This window comes from Trichomycterus rosablanca, chromosome 10 (genome assembly GCF_030014385.1).
Source record: "Trichomycterus rosablanca isolate fTriRos1 chromosome 10, fTriRos1.hap1, whole genome shotgun sequence".
In the NCBI taxonomy this organism is placed as follows: Eukaryota; Metazoa; Chordata; class Actinopteri; order Siluriformes; family Trichomycteridae; genus Trichomycterus; species Trichomycterus rosablanca.
In genome coordinates, this window is record NC_085997.1 from 4,928,049 (window position 1) to 4,955,847 (window position 27,799).

At 38.5% G+C, this 27,799-nt stretch overlaps 1 protein-coding gene across 2 annotated transcripts in view; it reads left to right on the top strand.

Annotated features, from left to right (window-relative positions):
* dnah9 (dynein, axonemal, heavy chain 9) overlaps positions 1-27,799 on the top strand; it is a 188,912-nt gene that overhangs the window by 114,602 nt on the left and 46,511 nt on the right. For both annotated transcript variants that reach the window (XM_063002787.1, XM_063002788.1), the window contains 10 exons: positions 2,752-3,012; positions 4,527-4,952; positions 6,110-6,229; positions 9,817-10,005; positions 10,081-10,316; positions 10,408-10,530; positions 13,117-13,321; positions 23,563-23,727; positions 24,556-24,696; positions 26,968-27,138. In XM_063002787.1, coding sequence (XP_062858857.1) covers positions 2,752-3,012; positions 4,527-4,952; positions 6,110-6,229; positions 9,817-10,005; positions 10,081-10,316; positions 10,408-10,530; positions 13,117-13,321; positions 23,563-23,727; positions 24,556-24,696; positions 26,968-27,138 — 2,037 coding nt within the window. The remainder of the gene's footprint in view (positions 1-2,751; positions 3,013-4,526; positions 4,953-6,109; positions 6,230-9,816; positions 10,006-10,080; positions 10,317-10,407; positions 10,531-13,116; positions 13,322-23,562; positions 23,728-24,555; positions 24,697-26,967; positions 27,139-27,799) is intronic.

Consider the following 27,799-nt stretch of genomic DNA (forward strand, 5'->3'; position numbering starts at 1 on the left):
TGGCACACGCTTCTTACCTAGTGTGTCTATACATAGGTTTACTACATGATGGAAATGTATGAGCGAGCACTTCCTTACCTGTCCACGCCCCAACACACAAACTGGAACAAAGGGTCAAAAGAACTATACACGAAGAGACCACAAAGAATCTCAGCATTCAAAACATGTGCCACTGAGTTCAAACACACTAGCCTGACATGCTAGGTTGCTAAATTGCTAGCTTTTCTTGTTGAACCACCCGCTCAGCAGCAAAACAAAACAGTCAGATAGCAGCATAAATACACAAAACTGCTGCTACTACTACTACTACTACTACTAATAATAATAATAATAATAATAATAATAATAATAATAATAATACAGTGCCTTGCAAAAGTATTCAGCCCCCTTGAACTTTTCAACCTTTTGCCACATTTCAGGCTTCAAACATAACGATATGAAATTGTAATTTTTTGTGAAGAATCAACAACAAGTGGGACACAATCGTGAAGTGGAACGAAATTTATTGGATATTTTAAACTTTTTTTAGAAATAAAAAACTGAAAAGTGGGGCGTGCAATATTATTCGGCCCCCTTGCGTTAATACTTTGTAGCGCCACCTTTTGCTGCGATTACAGCTGCAAGTCGCTTGGGGTATGTCTCTATCAGTTTTGCACATCGAGAGACAGACATTTTTGCCCATTCTTCCTTGCAAAACAGCTCGAGCTCAGTGAGGTTGGATGGAGAGCGTTTGTGAACAGCAGTTTTCAGCTCTTTCCACAGATTCTCGATGGGATTCAGGTCTGGACTTTGACTTGGCCATTCTAACACCTGGATACGTTTATTTGTGAACCATTCCATTGTAGATTTTGCTTTATGTTTTGGATCATTGTCTTGTTGGAAGATAAATCTCCGTCCCAGTCTCAGGTCTTTTGCAGACTGCAACAGGTTTTCTTCCAGAATGGTCCTGTATTTGGCTCCATCCATCTTCCCATCAATTTTAACCATCTTCCCTGTCCCTGCTGAAGAAAAGCAGGCCCAAACCATGATGCTGCCACCACCATGTTTGACAGTGGGGATGGTGTGTTCAGGGTGATGAGCTGTGTTGCTTTTACGCCAAACATAACGTTTTGCATTGTGGCCAAAAAGTTCGATTTTGGTTTCATCTGACCAGAGCACCTTCTTCCACATGTTTGGTGTGTCTCCCAGGTGACTTTTTATAGATATCTTTGAGAAATGGCTTTCTTCTTGCCACTCTTCCATAAAGGCCAGATTTGTGCAGTGTACGACTGATTGTGTCCTATGGACAGAGTCTCCCACCTCAGCTGTAGATCTCTGCAGTTCATTCAGAGTGATCATGGGCCTCTTGGCTGCATCCCTGATCAGTCTTCTCCTTGTTTGAGCTGAAAGTTTAGAGGGACGGCCGGGTCTTGGTAGATTTGCAGTGGTCTGATACTCCTTCCATTTCAATATGATCGCTTGCACAGTGCTCCTTGAGATGTTTAAAGCTTGGGAAATCTTTTTGTATCCAAATCCGGCTTTAAACTTCTCCACAACAGTATCTCGGACCTGCCTGGTGTGTTCCTTGGTCTTCATGATGCTCTCTGCGCTTTAAACAGAACTCTGAGACTGTCACAGAGCAGGTGCATTTATACGGAGACTTGATTACACACAGGTGGATTCTATTTATCACCATCAGTCATTTAGGTCAACATTGGATCATTCAGAGATCCTCACTGAACTTCTGGAGTGAGTTTGCTGCACTGAAAGTAAAGGGGCTGAATAATATTGCACGCCCCACTTTTTAGTTTTTTATTTCTAAAAAAAGTTTAAAATATCCAATAAATTTCGTTCCACTTCACGATTGTGTCCCACTTGTTGTTGATTCTTCACAAAAAATTACAATTTCATATCGTTATGTTTGAAGCCTGAAATGTGGCAAAAGGTTGAAAAGTTCAAGGGGGCTGAATACTTTTGCAAGGCACTGTATGTGCCTTTGCACGTAACACGCCCCCACTCAAAGAGGACAGAAGGCATTCTGTCAATTATATTCTAGACAGGGTATCCGCCTTTGTCTTTGATTTTAATTGTACATCCTGGAGAGAAATACCAAAGGGTTGTGGTCTGTAAAAGCCCAGTTTAAACAAACACACACTCAGTCTAAACAAACACAGACCTAGTCTAAACAAACACACACTACAAAAACCCAGTCTAAACAAACACGCATTCAATCTAAACAAACACACCCTACAAAAACCCAGTCTAAACAAACACAAAGACCCAGTCTTAACAAACACACCCTACAAAAACCCAGTCTAAACAAACACACCATACAAAAACCCAGTCTAAACAATATAAACCCCACAAAAACTCAGTCTAAACAAACACACACTCAGTCTAAACAAACACACCCTACAAAAACCCAGTCTAAACAAACACACCCTACAAAAACCCAGTCTAAACAAACACACATTCAATCTAAACAAACACACCCTACAAAAACCCAGTCTAAACAAACACAGACCCAGTCTAAACAAATACACCCCACAAAAGCCCAGTTTAAACAAACACGTACTCAGTCTAAACAAACACACCCTACAAAAACCCAGTCTTAACAAATACACCCTATAATAACCCAGTCTAAACAAACACACACCAATATATCATGTTTATTATTTACATTTAAGGTTTTAAACAATGCTAACAATTCTAAACCTGCCTTAACTTTTTTGAAAGTACTGCCAGCAATAAATTCTAAATGTATTCTGCTAGGTGGACGACCTGAAAGCCAAACTAGCAGCTCAGGAGGTGGACCTGAAACAGAAGAACGAGGACGCCGACAAGCTGATCCAGGTGGTGGGAGTGGAGACCGAAAAGGTCAGCCAGGAGAAAGCCGTGGCCGACGAGGAGGAGAAGAAGGTGGCCAGCATCGCGAAGGTCGTGAGCAGGAAGCAGAGGGATTGCGAGGAGGATTTGGCCAAAGCTGAACCTGCGCTTATAGCAGCACAGGAAGCCCTCAACACCCTCAACAAGGTCACATATACAGTACAACACATCTTCTTACAGAGAGCTGCAGTAATCTGAATCACTGACCAGGTCAGATTGGAGATATTTCTATAAAATAAGGTGGTTAGGGCTCTCCGCAGAGCTTTTAAAGCCCTCTGACACGAGATGAGGAGCAGAGATTGCTTTTTAGTGTCTCTAAGGTCTAACCTTGTTGTTTAATAATAGGAAGATTACTCAGTTTGGGACGAGAGGGGTAATTGGCTAAAAAAGTAGGAGCTTAAGCCCAGTTCATTCGCTGCAAGTAGCAACCAGTTTGTAGCTAAGTGCTTCAGATACGGTTCAAGCCCCACCAGTGCTAGGTTTGTCCTTGGGCCAATTGCTTGGGCTGTATTTACTGACCGACTTGGAAAGCTGGATAAGCGGGGGGGAGTGGCAAAAATGAGAAGAAGTGCCCTGTTGGCCTTTCTTTACATGGGGGAAATGATCAAGTGCCCTTCCAATGAAGAAAATGTAATGTGGTGCCCTCACAATAAGACAAACTTGGCATCCTAGGTTTATCCAAGGAACAAGTGCCTTTCTTGCAATAAATTCTGAATAGGTGCCCTCCAGAACAAGAAAAAGGGGAGGGCAACCATATTCAATGCCACCCCCTACTTGACAGTGTCCCAAATGGTGGCATTTCCACTAGGAAATGTTGCAGCGCTGTATAGGGAACCCTTATAGGTGAGAAAACGGTATGAAGTGCCTAATGAGGTGCTTCTCCAATAAAGAGGTGCCCCTCCAATGAATAAAGTACACTGCAGTGCTGTGAAGGGTGTCCCAACATGGTATGGATGCCCCTCCATTGGATCACAATAGAATCAACTTGACATTCCTTACAGGTGCCTTAATGCAATAAATTCTGATGTGCCCTCGCTAGTGCCCTTCCACTACAACAGGGAGCTGTTTTGAAGCGTATCCGATGCCACCCCCTACTTGACAGTGTCCCAAATGGTTTCCTTTTCACTAGAGAAAATAGGATGCAGTGCTGTATGGGGTACCCCTAAAGGTGAGTGCCCAATTAGGCACTTCTCCAATAAAGAGGTGCCCCTCCAAAATGGATAAAGTACAGTTCAGTGCTGTAAAGGGTGTCCCAACATGGCGTGAATGCCCCTCTATTGGATCACAATAGAATCAACTTGATGTTCCCTATAGGTGCCTTAATGCAATAAATTCTGATGTGCCCTTGCTAGTGCCCTTCCAATACAACAGGGCGCTGTATTGAAGCGTATCCGATGCCACCCCCTACTTGACAGTGTTCCAAAAGGTGGCATTTCCACTAGGAAAGGATGCAGTTCTGTATAGGGTACCCATACAGGTGAGAAAACGGTATAAAGTGCCCAATTAGACGCTCCCCTAATAGGGAGGTGGCGCTTTGGTGGATAAAGTATAGTACAGTGCTGTAAAGGGTGTCCCAACAAGGCATGGCTGCCCCTCAAGTGGAGAAAATAATAATAAATAACAATAAACAATGGTTCTATGATTTTTATTGCTCACTTTAGAACAACCTGACCGAGCTGAAGTCTTTCGGTTCCCCGGTGGCCGCCATCACCAACGTGACCGCCGCCGTCATGGTCCTAAGCGCTCCCGGCGGCAAAGTCCCCAAGGACCGCAGCTGGAAAGCGGCCAAAGTGATGATGGCCAAAGTTGATGCCTTCCTGGACTCCCTGATCAACTTCAACAAAGAGAACATCCACGAGAACTGCCTGAAAGCCATCCGGCCCTACCTGCAGGATCCCGAGTTCAAACCCGAGCTGGTGGCGGCCAAGTCCAACGCCGCGGCGGGCCTGTGCTCCTGGGTCATCAACATCGTCAGGTTCTACGAGGTCTACTGCGAAGTGGAGCCCAAGAGGCAGGCTCTGAACAAGGCTAACGCAGAGCTAGCTTCCGCGCAGGAGAAACTCTCGGTCATCAAGGCGAAAATTAATGTGAGTCTGTTTTTTTTCCTCATGAACTGGGCTTGTAACTTTCTCATGGTTTGCAGGCAGAAGTTTATCCACAAGGGGGAGCTGTTGGAGGTTTCTTTTATTATTTAATTATTATTATTTATTTTTTTTTACTTTTTTGTTCTTCCCACCATTACCATGCTGTTACCATGTTGGTGACTAGCTAGTTTATTTATTTATGTATTTTTTTATCCAAACACACAACCTGGCAGCATCAGCAAGCTGTTTACTGGGTGCCAGTGACTTAAAAAGTAAGATAAAGATGTTTTTTTCCTTATTTAATTATTTATTTAATTATTTTTATTTTTTATCTTTATTTATTTATTTTTATATTCATTTATTGTTTACTGGAGGCCAGGGAATTTAAAATGAATATAAAGAGTTTTTATTTTCTTATTTATTTATTTATTTATTTTTATTTATTGTTTACTAGATGCCAGTGAATTCAAAAATAAGATAAAGATGTTTTTCTTTCCTTTTTATTTATTTATTTTTATTTTTCATCCTTATGCATTTATTTATTTATTTATTTATTTTTATTATTTACTGGATGCCAGTTAATTCAAAAGTAAGATAAAGATGTTTTATTACTTATTTATTCATTTATTTTTATTTTTCATCCTTATTTATTTATTTATATTTATTTATTATGTACTGGATGCCAGTGAATTTAAAATGAATATAAATAGTTTTTTTTTTCTTATTTATTAATTTATTGTTTACTGGATGCCAGGGAATTTAAAAGTAATATAAAGAGGGTTTTTTTTCTCCTGAACCTGGCTTGTAACTTTCTCATGGTTTGCAGGCAGAAGTTTATCCACCAGGGGGAGCTGTTGGAGTTTTATTTATTTATTTATTTATTTATTTATTATTTTTATCCCTTCCAATAACTGTTACCATGTTGTTGACTAGCTAGTTTTGTGTTTTTTTTCTAAGCTCTTGATGGTAAACTTTTGATGCCCGTGTTTTCAGCCGGCGGTTATGTTTGTCCCTCTGGGTTTTACCACACAGAGGATTCACGGCTGAAACAGATTGTGTTTTGTTCGTTTTGTAAGATAGACCTGTTTGTACTCTTCTCATGTATCCAGTCTTCTGCCTCCCTCTTGTAACAACCCCTATTCTTCCTCTTCCCCTGACAGCTTCTTAATGAGAACCTGGCAAAGCTGACTGCGAAGTTTGAGAAAGCTATGGCGGACAAGCTGAAGTGCCAACAAGAGGCCGAGACCACAGCACACACCATCTCCCTCGCCAACCGCCTGGTGAGCTCCTGTATACCAATACACACATATGTGCTTTCTGGCAGTAACAGCAAGCTGTTTACTTTGTGCCAGTGAATTCCCATCAAGGTGATATAGAGGCAAATAAACCCGCACGGATAATGATGCCATTTCAGGTCTTAACTATGTAATACAGGGAAAAATAGACAAAAGGACCTAATGCAGCTGGGTTTTTTTTTAAAGTAACGTTAGCTAAAACATAAAAAGCATTTTTTTTTTCTACACAGAAAATTAAAGTTTCAAAGACAAATCATCTCATGAACCTGGCTTTTAACTTCCTTATAATTTGCAGGCAGAAGTTTATCCACCAGGGGGAGCTGTTGGTGTTTTTATTTATTTTGTTTATTGTTTATTTATTTGTCTTTTTTTACCCATACCTTTTGACTAGCTATTTTGTTAGTTTAGTTTTTTTATTTTTATTTTTTTATTAATTTTTTTATTTTTTTTTATTACTTACTTAAAATTACTTATTTATTTCATTTTTATCCAAACCCAGAATCTGGCAGAAGTTTATAAACCAGGGGGAGCTGTTGGTGTTTTTATTTATTTAAATTGTTTATTATTTATTTATTTATTTTTCTTATTTTACCCATAACTTTTGACTAGCTATTTTTTTAGTTTAGTTTTTTTTCAATTATTTTAATTTTTTTATTTAATTTATTAAATTAATTTTTTATTAATTCATTAATTTCTTTATTAAATTTTTATCCTAACCCAGAATCTGGCGGTAGTTTATCCATGAGGGGGAGCTGTTGGTGTTTTTATTTATTTATTTTGTTTATTATTTATCTATTTTTCTTACCCATAACTTTTGACTAGCTATTTTTTAGTTTTTTTATGTTATTTTGATTTTTTATTTATTTTTTTAATTTATTTTTTAAATAATTAATTAATTAAATTTTTACCAAAACCCAGAATCTGGCAGAAGTTTATAAACCAAAGGGAGCAATTTGTGTTTTTTTAATATTTTTTTTTTTTTGTTAATTTTATTTTGTTATATATTATTTATTTTATTTGAATATTACTATCAGTACTTTTACTTAACCATGCTGTTACTGTGTTGTTATTTAGCTATGAGAGTTAATTGCTTCTAATATAGAGGCAAATCACCTCCTGAACCTGGCTTGTAATTTCTTTATGGTTTGCAGGCAGAAGTTTATACACCAGGGGGAGCTGTTAGTGGGTTTTTTTTAATTTGTTTATATTTTATTTAGTTTACTATTTATTTTATTTTGTATACTAGTTATTTATTTGTATTATTGTTTTAATTTTTTTTATAATTTAATGTTTTTTTTTATAATTATTTATTTTTTTAATTACATTTTTATTTTTTTAATCCAAACTTAAGAACAATCTGCAGATAAAATTAGAATTAAATCGACTTTTTATCCATTACTTTTCTGAAAATCCTAACAATGAAGAAAAATACGCCAAACAGGCTGCTGTTCTTTTTTCTTTGCTTTTTTTTTTCTTTGTTTTAAACCAAACCCCCAAAAATCTGCAGATAAAATTAGAATTAAATCGGCTTTTTATCCATTACTGTTCTAAAAATCCTAACAATGAAGAAAAATAGGCTAAACAGGCTGCTGTTAAGTAAATAAGTAAATCACCACAGTTTAAACAGGCCGGATGATTACGCTAAGTAGTGGTTTGCGTAAATACGAGAGTTAATTACTTCTAATATGCCAGAGTGCCGATTTGTAAAAGTCAAATTCAGGACGATGATGGTAGACACAGAATTACGTCTGGTTACAACACAGCAGCGTGCCGCGCAGGGACAGATGATGCTAATAAAACTGGGATAAAACAATGTAGAAATCTCACAAAGCAACCAAGCACTAATACTGTAGTAAAATAACAAGTTTTCTTTATTGCTTTACATGATTAATGTTCTAATTAGAGGCTTCCAGTGAGCCTTATTATACATGGAGTGAATCAGGGAGCCACACTGGCATGTACATTGTAATTTATATTATCCTGTAATAATGCGTTCAGGGATGTGTAGTATTGTAGTGATGCGTCTCAGCGTACAGGTGCCGGGGACACGTTTTATTATCGCCAAATTATTCAAGCAAAAACTTTTATACTTCAGATACCAACAACTTCTGTAACTTAAACCATCACTGTCTGTTTATTCATTTATTGTCTGTTTTACCACCACTTTATCAGGGTCGGGGTCGGGGTGGGTCTGATTTACACCCCGAACGGGTCACCAGTCCATCACAGGGCAGACACACACATACACACTTGCACTTAGGGCACTTTTAAGTAGCTCCAATTGCCCTGAGAGATATTTGTTTATTTACTTTATTTTACTTTCTTACTTACTTACTTATGTACTTACATAATTACTTACTTACTTAGATACTTACATACTTACTAACTTTCTTATGTACGTACTTACTCAGTTTCTTATGTATTTATTTATGTATCTACACAATTTACATACTTTCGTACTTACATACTTACTCACTTTCTTATGTACTTACTTACCTACTTACCTATGTACTTACATAATTATTGACCTCCTTACTTACTTTCTTATGAACTTACTTACATACATAATTATGAACTTACATACTTATACATACTTACTCACATACTTACTCACTTACTTAGATACTTACATACTTACTCACTTTCTTATGTATGTACTTACTTACAAACTTAGATACTTACTTACATACTCACTTTTTTATGTACTTACTTATGTACTTAAGTAATTACTTACTTAGGTACTTATTTACTTTCTTATGTACTTACTTACATTCCTAAATACTTATTTACATACCTACTTACTTACATACTCACTTACTTACTCATTTACTTTCTTATGTACTTTTATACTTACATACTTACTTACTCATTTACTTTCTTATGGACATACTTACATTCCTAAATACTTATTTACATACCTACTTACATACATACATACATACATACTTACTCATTTACTTTCTTATGTACTTTTATACTTACATACCTGCTTACTTACATACCTGCTTACTTACATACTTACCTACATACAAACTTACTTACATACTTACTTACTCATTTACTTACTTACATACTTACTCATTTACTTACTTACATACCTACTTGCATACCTATTTACTTACTTACAGTACATACTTACTTACATACTTACTTACATACTTACTTACATACTTACTTACATACTTACTTACATACACACTGTACCTACTTACATACATACTTACTTACATACTTACATACATACTTACATACATACATACCTACTTACATACCTACTTACTTACATACATACCTACTTACATACTTACATACCTACTTACATACTTAAATACTTACATACCTACTTACATACTTACATACCTACTTACATACATACCTACTTACATACTTGCATACATACTTACTTACTTACATACCTACTTACATAAATACTTACTTACCTACTTACATACATACTTACCTACTTACATACCTACTTACATACTTGCTCACTTACTTTCTTATGTACTTACTTACTTACTTGCTTCAACTGATCTCACACCTAAAACACCATGCTGTCCTGCTGTCCTTAGGTTGGAGGTTTGGCATCGGAGAACGTGCGCTGGGCGGAGTCAGTGGCTACCTTCAAGAACCAGGAGAGAACTTTGTGCGGGGACGTTCTTCTAATCACCGCGTTCGTCTCATATCTGGGCTACTTCACCAAGCGCTACCGTCTCGAGCTAATGGACAGCACCTGGAGGCCGTACCTCAGCCAGCTCAAGGTCTTCATACAGTCTTTAATTTAAACTCAATAATTAAACTTGCAGCATGGCGACTAACTAGCTGTCACACATCAGGTCCCGATTCCAGTCACCCCGGGTCTGGACCCCCTGACCATGCTGATGGACGACGCGGATCTGGCCACCTGGCAGAACGAAGGACTCCCAGCCGACCGCATGTCCACCGAGAACGCCACCATCCTCACCAGCTGTGAGAGGTGGCCTCTCATGGTGGATCCTCAGCTCCAGGGAATCAAGTGGATCAAAAACAAATATGGAGATAAACTGCAAGTCATAAGGATCGGACAGAGAGGGTAAAATTTATCTGGCTGCTATTAAAAGATAAAAAATATATAATTCATGGTATTTATAGTCAATATTTTCTTGTTTTGCTTCGTTTTGTAGTTATCTAGACTCAATCGAGAGAGCTTTATCTGCCGGTGAGGTCGTTCTCATAGAGAATCTAGAGGAGGCCGTGGATCCTGTGCTCGGACCCCTACTCGGACGAGAAACCATTAAAAAAGGACGGTAAGTGTTACAGCCAAACAGTAATGGCTGAAATATTAATTATAATGATTTTTATGGTTATTTTAATTCATTATTTTAATAATCGGCTATAAAATGAGGATCCACCAAAGGCTCAGGTCTTTGCAAGCAAATCGAATCATATATGGACCAAAAGACAGTGACTACCTGTGGTCCTGTCCTGTGGTCAGATAAGTCCAGTTCAATTAAAAATGCAAAGGATCATACAATGACTTACTTACCTACTTACTTATGTACTTACTTACTAACCTATTTACTTACATACTTACTTACTTAAATACTTACATACTTTTTTACTTACTAACTTATTTACTTATCTACTAACTTATTTACTTACCTACTTACTTATGTACTTACTTACTAATTTACTTACCTACTTACTTACTTGCTTAATTATGTACTTACTAATGTACTTACTTAAATACTTACCTACTTACTTACCTACTTACTGTCCTACTTACTTAGTTACCTACTTACTTACCTACTAACTTACCTACTTACTTACTGTCTTACTTTCTTGCATACTTACTAACTAACCTATTTACTTATGTACTTACTTACTTAAATACTTACCTACTTTTTTACTTACTAACTTATTTACTTATCTACTAACTTATTTACTTACCTACTTACTTACTTATGTACTTACTAATTTACTTACCTACTTACTTACTTGCTTAATTATGTACTTACGTACTTACTTACCTACTTACTTACTAACTTACCTACTTACTGTCCTACTTACTTACTTAGTTACCTACTTACTTACTGTCTTACTTTCTTGCATACTTACTAACCTATTTACTTATGTACTTACTTAAATACTTACCTACTTATTTATGTACTTACCTACTTACTTACCTACTTACTTACCTACTTATTTATGTACTTATGAACTTACTTACCTACTTACTTACTTACCTACTTACTTACTAACTTACCTACTTACTGTCCTACTTACTTAGTTACCTACTTACTGTCTTACTTTCTTGCATACTTACTTATGTACTTGTATACTTACATACTTATCTTTTTATTTATATACTTACCTACTTACTTACATACCTACTTATTTGCTTATGTACTTACGTACTTGCATACTTTCTTACTTACCTACTTACTTAGGTACTTACTTACATACTTACTTACTGACATACTTGCATACTTGCGTACTTACTTATCTACTTTATTACTTACATACTTACATGGTCCTGTCCTGTGGTCAGATGAGTCCACTTAATTTTGGAAAGTTCAAAAATGCCAAAAAGGACCATCCAGACTGTTATCATTAAAAGGTCCAAAAGCCAACATCTGTCCTGGATGATATAAACTCTGGATGATATAGCTGTGTAGACACAGAGTGCAGGTGCTTGACCGACCTGTCTACAGGACATTTCCTGTAGAAAATGTATGGTGCAACCACCAGTGAGATCTGAGTTCGAATCTCAGCTGTGCTATTGACCAGCCAGGTGCCTACACAACATTACTGTTTTGAGAATTCTGTTTCAGATTTGACTTTTCCTGATATTTTCACCTTGTTTGCAATAATAATAATGATTGATTTATTGACTTTTCCACCTTTCATTAAATCTTAATGCCACATACAGTAGTTTCAGGGACTCTGAGCCCTAATTACCGGACAGCTTGACATTTTACTTACATTACTTACTCATATGTAGCAGTTTATTTCCTTTTAATTAACTTATACTTGGAAAAACATGTAAGTCATTTTGCTCATCAGGAATCGTCGGCCAGTAAGTGTCAAGAATTGTCATTAGGAGTTGTTCATTCCAGAGAATAATAAAGTGTTTTAACACTTCGCAACCATGTGCACTCTTCTATATGTCTAAGGATCTTATACTTATGTACCTACTTACTTACTTATGTACTTACTTACTTGAATACTTACATGCTTACTTTTTTACTTGCCTATGTACTTACCTACTTAATGTCTTACTTGCTTACCTACTCACTTACCTACTCACTTACTTATGTACTTACTTACTGTCTCACTTACCTACTCACTTACTTACCTACTTACTGTCTTACTTACTTACTCACTTACCTACTAAATTACTTACTTACTTATGTACTTACTTACCTACTTACTGTCTTACTTACTTACTGTCTCACTTACTTACCTACTCACTTACTTACCTACTCACTTATGTACTTACTTACTGTCTCACTTACCTACTCACTTACCTACTTACTGTCTTACTTACTTACTCACTTACCTACTCACTTACTTATGTACTTACTTACCTACTTACTGTCTTACTTACTTACGGTCTCACTTACTTACCTACTCACTTACCTACTCACTTACTTACCTACTCACTTACTTATATTCTTAATTACCTACTTACTGTCTTACTTACCTACTAACTTACTTACCTACTTATGTACTTACTTACCTACTTACTGTCTTACGTACTTACCTACTAACTTATATACTTACCTACTTGCTTACTTATGTACTTACTTACCTACTGACATTACTTACCTACTAACTTATATATAAATCTTGAATCAGCTCATCATGTGTTCTCTGCTGTGCCGCTACAGCTACATAAAAATTGGTGACAAGGAGTGTGAGTACAACCCCAGTTTCCGGCTCATCCTGCACACCAAGCTGGCCAACCCGCACTATCAGCCCGAGCTCCAGGCCCAGTGCACGCTGGTGAACTTCACGGTGACCCGAGATGGCTTGGAAGACCAGCTGCTGGCTGCCGTGGTCAGCATGGAGAGACCGGACCTGGAGGAGCTTAAGGTAAGAGACGATGCTTTTATTTTCAGACATTGGACTAAACGCTGATGGAATAAAATGCAGTCGAATGCAGTGCTTCCTAAAGATGTTCATACGGGTTTTCATTAAAGACACTTGTGGTTCTGTCCTGTGGTCAGATAAGTCCAGTTCAAATAAAAATGCCAAAAATGTAAAGGATCATACAGACTGTAAAAATGACTTATTTGTTTTCTTACTGTAAATATACATTCACTTACTTATTTACTTACTTACATACTTACTTACACACTTACTTATGTACTTACTTACTGACACACTTACTTACTTATGTACTTACTTACCTACTTACTTACATACTTACTTGCTTATTATGTACTAACATACTTATACACTTTCTTACTTACAAACTTGCATACATACTTATTTACTTACTTATCTGCCTACATACTTGCTTGCTTACTTACAGACATACTTATTTACTTACTTACTTAATCTACCTACATACTTGCTTCCTTACTTACATACTTACTTATTTACTTACTTACCTACTTACTTACTTACTTACATACTTGCTTACTTACTTATGTACTTACTTACATACATACTTACTTACCTACTTGGTATCTTGCTTACTTACTTTCCTGATTACTTACTTTATTACTTACCAACTTACTGACTTACTTACTTTTTTGTGTACTTACTAACTTACATACTTGTGTCCTTACTTACATAATTACTTACTTACTTGCATACTTACTTATTTATCTACTTACTTATGTAGTTACTTACTTACTAACTTACAAACTTGTGTACTAACTTACATACTTGCATACTTACTTACCGACTTACTTATCTACTAACTTACATACTTGTGTACTAACTTACGTACTTGCATACTTACTTACAAACATACTTACTTATGTACTTACTTGCTAGCTTACATACTTGCATACTTATGTACTTACTTACATACTTACTCACATACTTTATTACTTGCTTATGTACTTAAATACTGACATACTTACTTACATACATACTTAAGCAATACATATTTACTTACTTATCTGCCTACATACATACTTACTTACCTACTTACTTATTTACTTACGTATTTACTTACGTATTCACTTTCTTACCTACATACTTACAAACTTGAGTACTTACTTACATACTTTAGAAACAAGACTTTTATTTTCAGACATTGGACTGAATGCTGATGGAATAAAATGCAGTCGAACGCTGAAGTGTTTCCTAAAGATGTTCATACTGGCTTTGATTAAAGAAAAAATAGGGAGCGAGTCTTTGATATGGACTTATCCTCACTCTGCTTTGTATGAAGGAGAGATAAGTGGATAGCAGCTAATTAGAAGCTTTTTTTTTGAGGGATGTGTTTGAACTTAATTGGATTCAACAGTTTGCTAAGTAAAGTTGAGAGGAATAATTGGTCGAATGCAAACAATCAGCTTTTTGAAGAAGAAGAACGTACAGTTTTGAAGATACTGCTGCTGGAGGGGTTTAAATCTCTGTTATGTGAAGTTTGGAAATATATGTACAGTATTTAAAAAAAAAAAAAAAAAAAAAAAAAAAAAAACAAGTACGGCAACCTACACTATATTGCCAAAAGTATTCGGACAGCCCATTTTAAAAACAGATGGTATTAAAATGGAGTGACCTCTGTGATCTTTTTAGCTATAACTAAGGCCATACTAACTCACCAGAGTGTATTTATCTGCTTTAGACTTAGACATCTTGGACATTTTGACTAAGCGATTACTAACCGAATTGCCGTAGGATTGTTAGGACTGCCTCATAGTGGAAATTAACCATTATACATGAGGCACTTGGATGCTAAGTGAATGAAAAATGTTAAAAGCTTATTGTTTCTTGTCTAGTAAGGTTTTAAAGTTAGCTTATAATAGTCTTTAGCTCAGTAGTTAGCTTCCTTGTTTCATTGAGATAGAAGTCAGGACAGATTACTCTCTCACTCACTTTCTTAACCGCTTATCCAGTTAGGGTTGCGGGGTGTGTGTACAGTGTATCACAAAAGTGAGTACACCCCTCACATTTCTGCAAATATTTTATTATATCTTTTCATGGGACAACACTATAGAAATAAAACTTGGATATAACTTAGAGTAGTCAGTGTACAACTTGTATAGCAGTGTAGATTTACTGTCTTCTGAAAATAACTCAACACACAGCCATTAATGTCTAAATGGCTGGCAACATAAGTGAGTACACCCCACAGTGAACATGTCCAAATTGTGCCCAAAGTGTCAATATTTTGTGTGACCACCATTATTATCCAGCACTGCCTTAACCCTCCTGGGTATGGAATTCACCAGAGCTGCACAGGTTGCTACTGGAATCCTCTTCCACTCCTCCATGATGACATCACGGAGCTGTTGGATGTTAGACACCTTGAACTCCTCCACCTTCCACTTGAGGATGCGCCACAGGTGCTTAATTGGGTTTAGTCCATCACCTTTACCTTCAGCTTCTTCAGCAAGGCAGTTGTCATCTTGGAGGTTGTGTTTGGGGTCGTTATCCTGTTGGAAAACTGCCATGAGGCCCAGTTTTCGAAGGGAGGGGATCATGCTCTGTTTCAGAATGTCACAGTACATGTTGGAATTCATGTTTCCCTCAGTGAACCGCAGCTCCCCAGTGCCAGCAACACTCATGCAGCCCAAGACCATGATGCTACCACCACCATGCTTGACTGTAGGCAAGAGACAGTTGTCTTGGTACTTCTCACCAGGGCGCCGCCAAACATGCTGGACACCATCTGAGCCAAACAAGTTTATCTTGGTCTCGTCAGACCACAGGGCATTCCAGTAATCCATGTTCTTGGACTGCTTGTCTTCAGCAAACTGTTTGCTGGCTTTCTTGTGCGTCAGCTTCCTTCTGGGATGACGACCATGCAGACCGAGTTGATGCAGTGTGCGGCGTATGGTCTGAGCACTGACAGGCTGACCTCCCACGTCTTCAACCTCTGCAGCAATGCTGGCAGCACTCATGTGTCTATTTTTTAAAGCCAACCTCTGGATATGACGCCGAACACGTGGACTCAACTTCTTTGGTCGACCCTGGCGAAGGCTGTTCCGAGTGGAACCTGTCCTGGAAAACCGCTGTATGACCTTGGCCACCATGCTGTAGCTCAGTTTCAGGGTGTTAGCAATCTTCTTATAGCCCAGGCCATCTTTGTGGAGAGCAACAATTCTATTTCTCACATCCTCAGAGAGTTCTTTGCCATGAGGTGCCATGTTGAATATCCAGTGGCCAGTATGAGAGAATTGTACCCAAAACACCAAATTTAACAGCCCTGCTCCCCATTTACACCTGGGACCTTGACACATGACACCAGGGAGGGACAACGACACATTTGGGCACAATTTGGACATGTTCACTGTGGGGTGTACTCACTTATGTTGCCAGCTATTTAGACATTAATGGCTGTGTGTTGAGTTATTTTCAGAAGACAGTAAATCTACACTGCTATACAAGCTGTACACTGACTACTCTAAGTTATATCCAAGTTTCATGTCTATAGTGTTGTCCCATGAAAAGATATAATGAAATATTTGCAGAAATGTGAGGGGTGTACTCACTTTTGTGATACACTTTATATTAACCAGGATAAACAGGATATTGGATAGTGCCAAGGTAAAATCTAATCTTTGATTACAGCCACGCCAACTCCACTTTTTATTAAAAGTGAGGAGCGTAATTGACTTCTGACCTCGGATGAATGTGCAATAGAGTTGGGGGATAGTACTGTTGATCACTGTTGTAGTGCATTCTGGTACTTGTAGTATCCATGGTGTGCGTCCTAGTACTGAGGGGGCGGATATAATTGTACCTCGGGCTGGATGTTGACATGTCTGGTCTACAATGTTTCTGCGCGTACTTCAGCCTCTTGGTTTCCACTCGATAATCCAGTCAAACTCTGCGTTACAACTTCGAATTGGCCACATTGGCGCACTACTAGTTCTAAACTACACAAACATGCCCGGCGTGTTTACAAACAAGGTTTCCAAGCAGTTCCGTCTTGCTTAATTGTGTATCTCAGACCTCCCGAGCATGTGCTGTCATGTAGCCTATAGCAAACACGTAATATAATTAAAGTAATCGGATCAAATTTAAACCTCGGCCGCAAATAAGGCTTGTACTGCAGATTAAACTCTTGCTCCAGTTGTACCATCAGGGCCCGAGCTCTCGAGACTTTCTCTCATCAGCTCTGCCAGTAAATTCAAAAATCAGTTTTCATGCACGGGCAGATTGCTGACGGCGGGGGTCTTCAAGATCGAAAGCTTAGATAATTGTCTGTAGATCAATGAGATACAGAAGCAGTTTTAGCTCTCATGCTTTTAATATTACATACTTTATTCCTGCAAGGGTGTTTAATCTGACTAACAGTGGCAACCTGGCAGAGGTGGGGCTTGAACCGGCAGCCTTCTGATTACTAGTCCAGTACCTTAACCACTAGGCTAGCTGACCTTTTGTGTTTTGTGCCTGTTAAAATTCTGCAACCCATTTTTTTGTATCTTGTTTTGAGCTGATTGAAGGTGAATTTGTACAAATTGTATACAACACACTAGCCTTAAGCTAACTGAGCCTCAAGTAGGAATTTAGCCTGAATCTTAATTCTAATTCATCCTAATTTGGGCACTTTTAGGCTAAACGAATATCAACCTGTGGCACAATGTTGGCAGTTGTCCTTGACAGTGTACAGCTTTTTAATTCTGGTGGTCTGTTAGCCAAGTCAAAATGTTGTTTGGGGAAGGGGGTGGTTCTTCTGCCAAATTTGATTTAATTGAAATTCTTGGTGTATTTTATTCCATTGCCTGTGCAGGTCAGATAACACATTCTTGGAAGTATAAGGGTTCAGATAACACATTTTTGGAAGTTTAAGGGTTCAGATAACACATTCTTGGAAGTATAAGGGTTCAGGTAACACATTCTTGGAAGTATAAGGGTTCAGGTAACACATTCTTGGAAGTTTAAGGGTTCAGATAACACATTCTTGGACGTATAAGGGTTCAGGTAACACATTCTTGGAAGTATAAGGGTTCAGGTAACACATTCTTGGAAGTTTAAGGGTTCAGATAACACATTCTTGGAAGTTTAAGGGTTCAGATAACACATTCTTGGAAGTATAGGGGTTCAGATAACACATTTTTGGAAGTATAAGGGTTCAGATAACACATTTTTGGAAGTATAAGGGTTCAGATAACACATTCTTGGAAGTATAAGGGTTCAGATAACACATTCTTGGAAGTTTAAGGGTTCAGATAACACATTCTTGGAAGTTTAAGGGTTCAGATAACACATTCTTGGAAGTATAAGGGTTCAGATAACACATTTTTGGAAGTATAAGGGTTCAGATAACACATTTTTGGAAGTATAAGGGTTCAGATAACACATTCTTGGAAGTTTAAGGGTTCAGATAACACATTCTTGGAAATTTAAGAGTTCAGATAACACATTCTTGGAAGAATAAGGGTTCAGATAACACATTCTTGGAAGTATAAGGGTTCAGATAACACATTCTTGGAAGTATAAGGGTTCAGATAACGCATTCTTGGAAGTTTAAGGGTTCAGATAATGCATTCTTGAAAGTATAAGGGTTCAGATAACACATTTTTGGAAGTATAAGGGTTCAGATAACACATTCTTGGAAGTATAAGGGTTCAGATAACATTCTTGGAAGTATAAGGGTTCAGATAACACATTCTTGGAAGTATAAGGGTTCAGATAACACATTCTTGGAAATATAAGGGTTCAGATAACACATTCTTGGAAATATAAGGGTTCAGATAACACATTCTTGGAAATATAAGGGTTCAGATAACACATTCTTGGAAATATAAGGGTTCAGATAACACATTCTTGGAAGTATAAACTAATTTTGATGAATTAATTGTTGTTTAATGTACCTGTGGCACAATGTTGGCAGTTGTCCTTGACAGTGTATAGCTTTTTAATTTTGGTGGTCTGTTAGCTAAGTCTAAATATTGTTTGTGGAAGGGGGTTGGTTCTTCTGCCAAATTTGATTTCATTGAAATTCTTGGTGTATTTTATTTGAAAGTATAGGGGTTTATTTATTAAGGGACATGTACAGTGGTACCTTGTAACTCGACGTTGCCTAAACTCGAAATCGAAACTTTTACCTTAAACTCAAAGTGTGTGCAAATGTCGCTTTGTTCGCATTTATGCTATCCGTTTTACTTCAAATAAATGAGCATTAAAATATCCCTATGATTGTGAAATGAAAGCGCACGGTAAACAGCAGATCAACCACACAGCAGCATACAATCATAACCGCTGCTTACCTGAGCTTCTCTTCTTCAAACTGAGACCAAATCTATATCCGTGTGTTGTTCCATTAGGGATATAATCTACTTGTTTTTTTTCTTGGTATGTTTCCAGAGTATTTCCAGAATATATAAATCCATTTCCAACTGTGTTTGTCCACCGAACTAACTGAAACTAATCTTAGTCTGATAATTTATTCTCTCTGCTTTCACGGTAAAAAGCTGAAACTGGTAATTCGTGAATGAACTAAGCTGCCACTTATATCTCTACAACCAATAAAGAAATAAAGAGATTTCATTGCCAGCTCACCTAAATGACACACCTTGGAGAAATAAAAAAATGAGCATATATTGCTTTGGATTAGAGGAACTGAAATTCCGTCCAAAACCTGAATCCGGAAGCTCTGATTGGTTTATACAGCTGTTTTTCAAGGCCTGAACCATCTGTGGCACAATGCTGGCAGTTGTCCTTGACAGTATATTGCTTTTTATTTCTGTGGGTCTGTCAGCCAAGTCAAAACAATGGTTAGGGAAGAGTTCGATTTCATTAAAATTGTTGGTGTATTTTATTTCCCATCCTGGTCTGTCTGTATTGGTAAGAAACAGGAGTGTCCATGTAATTTTATAGTAGAACAAATTCCTTTTGTAGTAAAATTGAAATCCGACGTAAAAAACAATAAAATTTTATTATTTTATACTTAAGTGAGATGCTGGAGACTGAGGAAGGATTTTTTTTACCTCAGTGAAGGAGTGAACATAGCATGTGGAGTGCTCTTCCTAGCTGTGCCTGCTGTAAAACCTCCTCGAGTTTATTAAATACCCTTACATAACACTCCAGAGGCTGGATTTATGGATTTTACTTCTTCTTGCTCATCTGTGCTGCCTGGAAGAATTCATATGTTTTATTTATTAAATGGAATTTAAGGCAAAACTTGTATTTATGTCAGAAAATATTCCTCAAAACGTATTTATAATAAATATCAGGAAAGCGCTAGCAAATGCAAGCATCTGTCTTCTGTCTTAAAGAACAAGAGAAATATTCTAGTTTAAAACCACCTCCTTGTTTCTACACTCACTGTCCATATAGAAGCACTTTGTAGTTCTACAATTACTGACTGTAGTCTATATGTTTCTCTGCATGCTTTGTTAGCCCCCTTTCATGCTGTTCTTCAATGGTCAGGACCCCCACAGAGCAGGTATTATTTAGGTAGTGGATCATTCTTAACACTGCACTGCCACTGACATAGAGTGGATCAGACACATAAGTGCTGGACTGAGAATAGTCCACCAACCAAAAACATCCAGCCAACAGCACCCCGTGTGCAGCGTCCTGTGACCACTGATGAAGGTCTCAAAGATGAACAGCAGCAATAGATGAGCAAGGTGGACCAACTAGATAGGAGTGCCTAATAGAGTGGACAGTGAGTGGACACGGTATTTAAAACTCCAGCAGTGCTGCTGTGTCTGATCCACTCATACCAGCACAACACACACTAACACACCACCACCGTGTCAGTGTCACTGCAGTGCTGAGAATGATCCACCACCTAAATAATATCTGCTCTGTGAGTGAAAGCAGGTCAGGACTACAGTCAGTAATTGTAGAACTACAAAGTGCTTCTGTATGGTAAGTGGAGCTGATAAATGGACAGTAAATGTGTAGAAACAAGGAGGTGGTTTTAATGTTATGGCTGAGCAGTGTATTATTATTCAGCTGAAATTATGGACACACTAGCTCATTTTAATTCCAATTAAACCTGCCGACTGCTTAATTATTTGTTGTCCTGGGTCTGGGGAAATTACATACATTATACAAGAAGGAATTGGTTGGTAATTACTCCGTCATTAAAAAAGATTAGCACTTCTAACCCTTTTAGGATAAAGGCTGCACGTCAGGTCGGAGAAATGGAATGGAAATCAGGTTCTGCGTAAATAAATGATTCTTGCAGCACAGGCTTCCATATACCTGCTTTTCGACTAGCGTAATGCGAGTGGATAACAAGTAACAATAGTGAACGCATTTAGCTAGACATCAGAACGTAGCCTACATTTTAAGTATAGAGAGACACAATATAGTTGGTGTGTTAAAACTACTCTAGACAGTGTTTGTTAATGTTACACTGTAAACAGAAACCTTCCTTTATATTGAAGCATGATGCAAAACATCCAAATCATTTTAGTAAAGAATTAGTTCCACAATGTGTAAAATTAATTGCATAATACTGTATATTCCATGTTAGTCATATAGAACAGTCACGGACATCCATTTGATGATCGGATTTAGCTAGGCGTCAGAACGTAGCCTACATTTTAATTAGTAAGTATGTAGCATGTTAATATAGCTAAATAGGCCAATCAGATAGAGACACAGTACAGTTGGTGTGTTAAAACTACTCTAGACAGTGTTTGTTAATGTAACACTGTAAGCAGAAACCTTTCTTTATATTGGAGCATGATGCAAAACATCCAAATCATTTTAGTTAAGGATTAGTTCCACAATGTTTAAAATTAATTGCTAATCTGATTTGTTTACTACTCAATTCATAGAGATGCATAATAGATTCCATGTTAGTCATATAGAACAGTTACGGACTCATTGGATTTAGCTAGGCGTCAGAACGTAGCCTACATTTTAATTACTAAGTATGTAGCAAGTTACAGTATTATTGCAAGACACAGTGCGTGTCCAAAAAGTTCTCTAGACAACATTTGTTAATTTAACACGCTAAGCAGAAACCTACCTATATATTGGAGCACGATGCAAAACATCATTTTAGTAAAGAAATAGTTCCACATTTGTTTACTATGATGATCGGATTTAGTTAGGCATCAGATTGTAGCCTACATTTTAATTAATAAGTATGTAGCACATTATTATAGCTAAATATGGCAATTAGATACAGACACAGTACAGTTGGTGTCTTAAAACTACTGTAGACAATGTTTGTTAATGTAACACGCTAAGCAGAAACCTACCTTTATGTAGGGACGTCATTACCAATGCTATTACGGCCTCTGCTGGCTGATCGATGGCGCCCGCACAGAGACAAGGAATAACACGTCGATCAGGGTGTGACTCTCCGTACACGAAGCTGCAGGTGAAGGTGCAGGTGTATAGATGCAGGGGGCGTTTGTCCGTCTCGCTCTTCTCAATCAGGGCGGGGATCAGCATCAGTAGAGAGGAAGTGAAATGCAATTGGGTATTTGAATACGCTAAGAAAAAGTCGGGGGAAAAAAGGGAGAAAATGCATAAACAAAAATATTAAGAAAAAATAAATAAATAAATATTAAATAATTTATTAAAATGAATTAAATTAAAATGATTAAAATTAATTAAAATAATAATACTAAAAATGCAACGTGTTTTAGTACTGTATTTATTGTACTGTTTCTTTATTTTAATTTAATTATTATTATTATTTTTTTATTTTTTTTTATTTTTTTTTTTTTTTATCTGCATTGTGTTGTTTTGCACTTGTGTTCTGAGTCGTGCCCTGGTCTTTTCAGTATGTACTTGTATATAGCAGAAACAACAATAAAGCCTCTTAAAGTCTCTTAAAGCTACTTTATATATATTTTAGCTCAATGTTTAGGCACATGAATATGTTAAGTGTCACTTATTATTAAATATTAGTAATTTGTGTTAACCATGGATACAACAGGACGGATAGATGGATGATGGATGCAAAGATAACTCTCCCAAACATGCACACACACCGTCACCGGCGGTCCTGTCACACCAAGGCTAACGGTGGTTTGAAGTCTTTGCGGTTTGATGCCAAAGCTAAGCTAATCCACCCTAAGCTTTCCCTTTATCAGCTTTTCGCACATGCAGTAAACAGCCGATGTAAAAGCACACGCTCGTCCTCGAGCCGCTTCTCGAACCCGGGGCCGGACGTCCACAGGTCAGCTGTCTAACCACTCTCTCACTCTCTGTTTACTTTATTCCAGTCGAACCTCACGAAGCAGCAGAACGGGTTCAAGATCACTTTGAAAACTCTAGAGGACAACCTGCTCTCTCGACTCTCTTCAGCTTCCGGAAATTTCCTGGGAGACACGGAACTGGTGGAGAACCTGGAGATCACCAAACGCACCGCTGCTGAAATTGAAGAGAAGGTAACGCACTTCATCATTATGGAAACATTTCTTCTTACAGCTTAAAATTAGCAGAAGAACAAAGGACAGAACTGTGGGCCTCCCTTTATACTGCTCTAGTCACGTACACAGTTTCAGCTTTTCTCTAAAGCTTGGGTGTAAGCCGTTGGAATCAACCATTCTGTGATAACTGTCGTTTCCTATTTTGCCTACATCTTGCAACAGCTTATTGACAGATGTGTTGTTCATCTTATCACTAATCGGCCACCGTGTCTCTTAGGACGGGATGACCGGACTATGTGGGTGGGGTCTTCAAACACTGTGTAAGGACCCTGATTAGCAGATAGAGGCGCATGTGCAGAATGCTTCGGAAGAGGTGTGAGCAGGAAATTTACCCTCCTTGAATGCAATCAGGGATCCGCAGCAGAGGATGACAAATTGACTACGCTAAATTGAGAGGAAAATGGGACAGAAATGCATAAATAGAGAAAAAAAGATTAACAAAGGACAGAACTGTGGGCCTCTTTTTATACGGCTCTTGTCACGTACACAGTTTCAGCACTTTGTCTGAAGCTTGGGTGTAAACCACTGGAACCAACCATTCTGTGATAACTGTTGTTTCCTATTTTGCTTACATCTTGCAACAGCTTATACTGTATTACACTGTATTATACTGATTATTTAAGTATCTATTGACTAGATTAGCATGTTTGCTATTGCTAGTATTTTAGACTTAATGTCGCTTGTAAAGAGTTCAGTTTCGACAGACTACAGTATATCTTAATTGACTCTTTAGTTTATGTTAATGCTGACCCTCTGTAGCTCAGGTGTGTGTATGTACCTTTTCAGGTCAAAGAAGCGAAGGTGACGGAGGCTAAAATCAACGAGGCGAGAGAGCACTACCGCCCGGCGGCCGCCCGCGCCTCTCTACTGTACTTCATCATGAACGACCTCAATAAAATTCACCCCATGTACCAGTTCTCCCTTAAGGTAGTCCTCACAAGTGAACCTACTACAACCTTTCTGTTTATGGGCTTTTTATGGGCTTCAAATGCTGGTTTAATTAATGCCATCCTACCCTAACCTTCCTACATCTTTTGGGGTAGGAGTCCAATAGCATGGTACATCTTGTCTTGCCAATCTTTGCCCACTTGTCCTTATAAGAGCTATTCAAATCTGTCAGATTGTAAGGGCATCTTTTGACAACACAGTAGGTCACCCCACAGATTTTCAACTGGAGTCAGGTCGGGGCTCTGGCTGGGCCATTCCAAAATTTCTTCATCTGGTGTTTATGGTTACCATTCCAATTCTGCGTCTTAACCCTTTAATGGTCTCACCAAGAAAGTAATGTATATTGCATATCTTAGTTTCTTAGGACTGTACCAACAACAAACTATTTTCAGCTGCTAGATTCAAGTTGGCATAAGGGTTAGAAAAGGCTTCTTAACACCATCTACCAATATTATTAAAGGATTAAAGGGGGGCACATGGTAGCCTAGAGGGTAGAGCTTTGGGCTGTCAATTGAAAGGTTGAGAGTTCAAATCCAGGCCGTGCCATACAACCCTCTGGCTCCAGGGGAGCCATAAAATGGCTGAATCTGAGCTCTATGTGGAAAAAGAATTGAGTTGTATTGTACATCTGTATACACTATGTTGCCAAAAGTATTCACTCACTCATCCAAATCATTGAATTCAGGTGTTCCAATCACTTCCATGGCCACAGGTGTATAAAACCGAGCACCTAGGCATGCAGACTGCTTCTACAAACATTAGTGAAAGAATGGGTCGCTCTCAGGAGCTCAGTGAATTCCAGTGTGTTACCGTGATAGGATGCCACCTGTGCAACAAGTCCAGTCGTAAAATTTCCTCCCTACTAAATATTCCACAGTCGACTGTCAGTGCTATTATAACAAAGTGATTGGCCACATAAAATGACAGAGCGGGGTCAGCGAATGCTGAGGTGCATAGTGCGCAGAGGTCACCAACTTTCTGCAGAGTCAATCTCAATAATTGATCTCCAAACTTCATGTGGCCTTCAGATTAGCTCAGGAACAGTGCGTAGAGATCTTCATGGAATGGGTTTCCATGGCCGAGCAGCTGCATCCAAGCCTTACCTCATCAAGCGCAATGCAAAGCGTCAGATGCAGTGTGTGAAGTACGCCGCCACTGGACTCTAGAGCAGTCCAGTTTTCTGGAGTGACGAATCACGCTCCTCTGGTACTACGGTACTTGTCTGACTGCATTGTGCCAAGTGTAAAGTTTGGTGGAGGGGGGGATTATGGTGTGGGGTTGTTCTTCAGGAGTTGGGCTCAGCCCCTTAGTTCCAGTGAGAGGAACTCTTAATGCTTCAGCATACCAACAGATTTGGACAATTTCATGCTCCCAACTTTTGTGGGAACAGTTTGGGGATGGCCCCTTTCTGTTCCAACATGACTGCGCACCAGTGCACAAAGCAAGGTCCATAAAGACATGGATGTGCGAGTTTGACCTCAACCTGATAGAACACCTTTGGGATGAATTAGAGCGGAGACTGTGAGCCAGGCCTTCTCGTCCAACATCAGTGTCTGACCTCACAAATGCTCTTCTGGAAGAATGGTCAAAAACCTTGTGGAAAGCCTTCCCAGAAGAGTTGAAGCTGTTATAGCTGCAAAGGGTAGGCTGACATCATATTAAATCCTATGGATTAAGAATGGGACGTCATTCTTCTTCTTAGATACAGCCCAAATAAGATTATTTACAAGACTTACAAGAACCAAATGGTTGAGCAGACCATTAAAGGTTTAATGTTTTAGCGACCGTCCTTTTTCCCCTCTTAGAACACGTCGCCTTTGCTTCATCTGCTTGAATTATATTGTTCAATCCAGTTCTTGCTCATCATCCCCAGACAGCCATAAGCTCTCTGTAATGAAATCAGCAGTCAGATATGGACAACTTGTCATCTTTCCCAAGAACAATTTCGAATTCTGTGTGCTTTTGCGGAAGATAGATTATAAACACGTAATTAAATTGCTCGTTGCCGGCGTTCAATGGCGTCCTCATATTTCTGCCACAAAATCCAATCTACGCCCATCACGGAATAATTGCTTTATTTTTTAATAAAAATTTATGCAAAAGCGAATGAGCACGAACTTCCAAAACAAGCGGGCGTTAAAGGGATCATCTCATGCTGAAGTAAAACGGCCCGATGATTAACCCCTCGGCGGTGAAAATATCCAGAGCCGACGTATAAATCATGCTGTCTGTCTGTGCGTTTATTGACAGGCCTTCAGCGTGGTCTTCCAGAACGCCGTCTTGAAGGCGGACCCTGACGAGGCCCTGAAACAGAGGGTTTCCAATCTGATCGACAGCATCACGTTCTCCGTGTTTCAGTACACCACCCGCGGCCTCTTCGAGTGCGACAAGCTCACGTACACGGCGCAGCTCGCTTTTCTGGTAAGATCTTTTCCTCATTAGATCTGACAATGGAGACGCAGGAGAAGGGAAGTTCCTGGATCGGCGTTCCTCTCTGCTACCTGGAACAACATTGTTGTGATTCAGTTGCTACCGTTTGATGTTGGCGGTGCGTGTTTCTTACTGTTCCTGCTGCCTAGAAATAGAAATCGTCTTCATAACACAATACACACTGTCAAGGCAGGGAGGTAACTCGTGTAGCTCTGCATTTCAGTACAGTTCATACAGGTAGGATATACTATATTGCCAAAAGTATTCACTCACCCATCCAAATAATTGAATTCAGGTGTTCCAATCACGTCCATGGCCACAGGTGTATAAAACCAAGCACCTAGGCATGCAGACTGCTTCTACAAACATTAGTGAAAGAATGGGTCGTTCTCAGGAGCTCAGTGAATTCCAGTGTGGTACTGTGATAGGATGCCACCTGTGCAACAATTCCAGTCGTGAAATTTCCTCCCTACTAAATATTCCACAGTCGACTGTCAGTGGTATTATAACAAAGGGGACGCGATTGGGAACGACAGGCCACGTAAAATGACAGAGCGGGGTCGGCGGAGTGCGCAGAGGTCGCCAACGTTCTGCAGAGTCGATCGCTACAGACCTCCAAACTTTATGTGGCCTTCAGATTAGCTCAAGAACA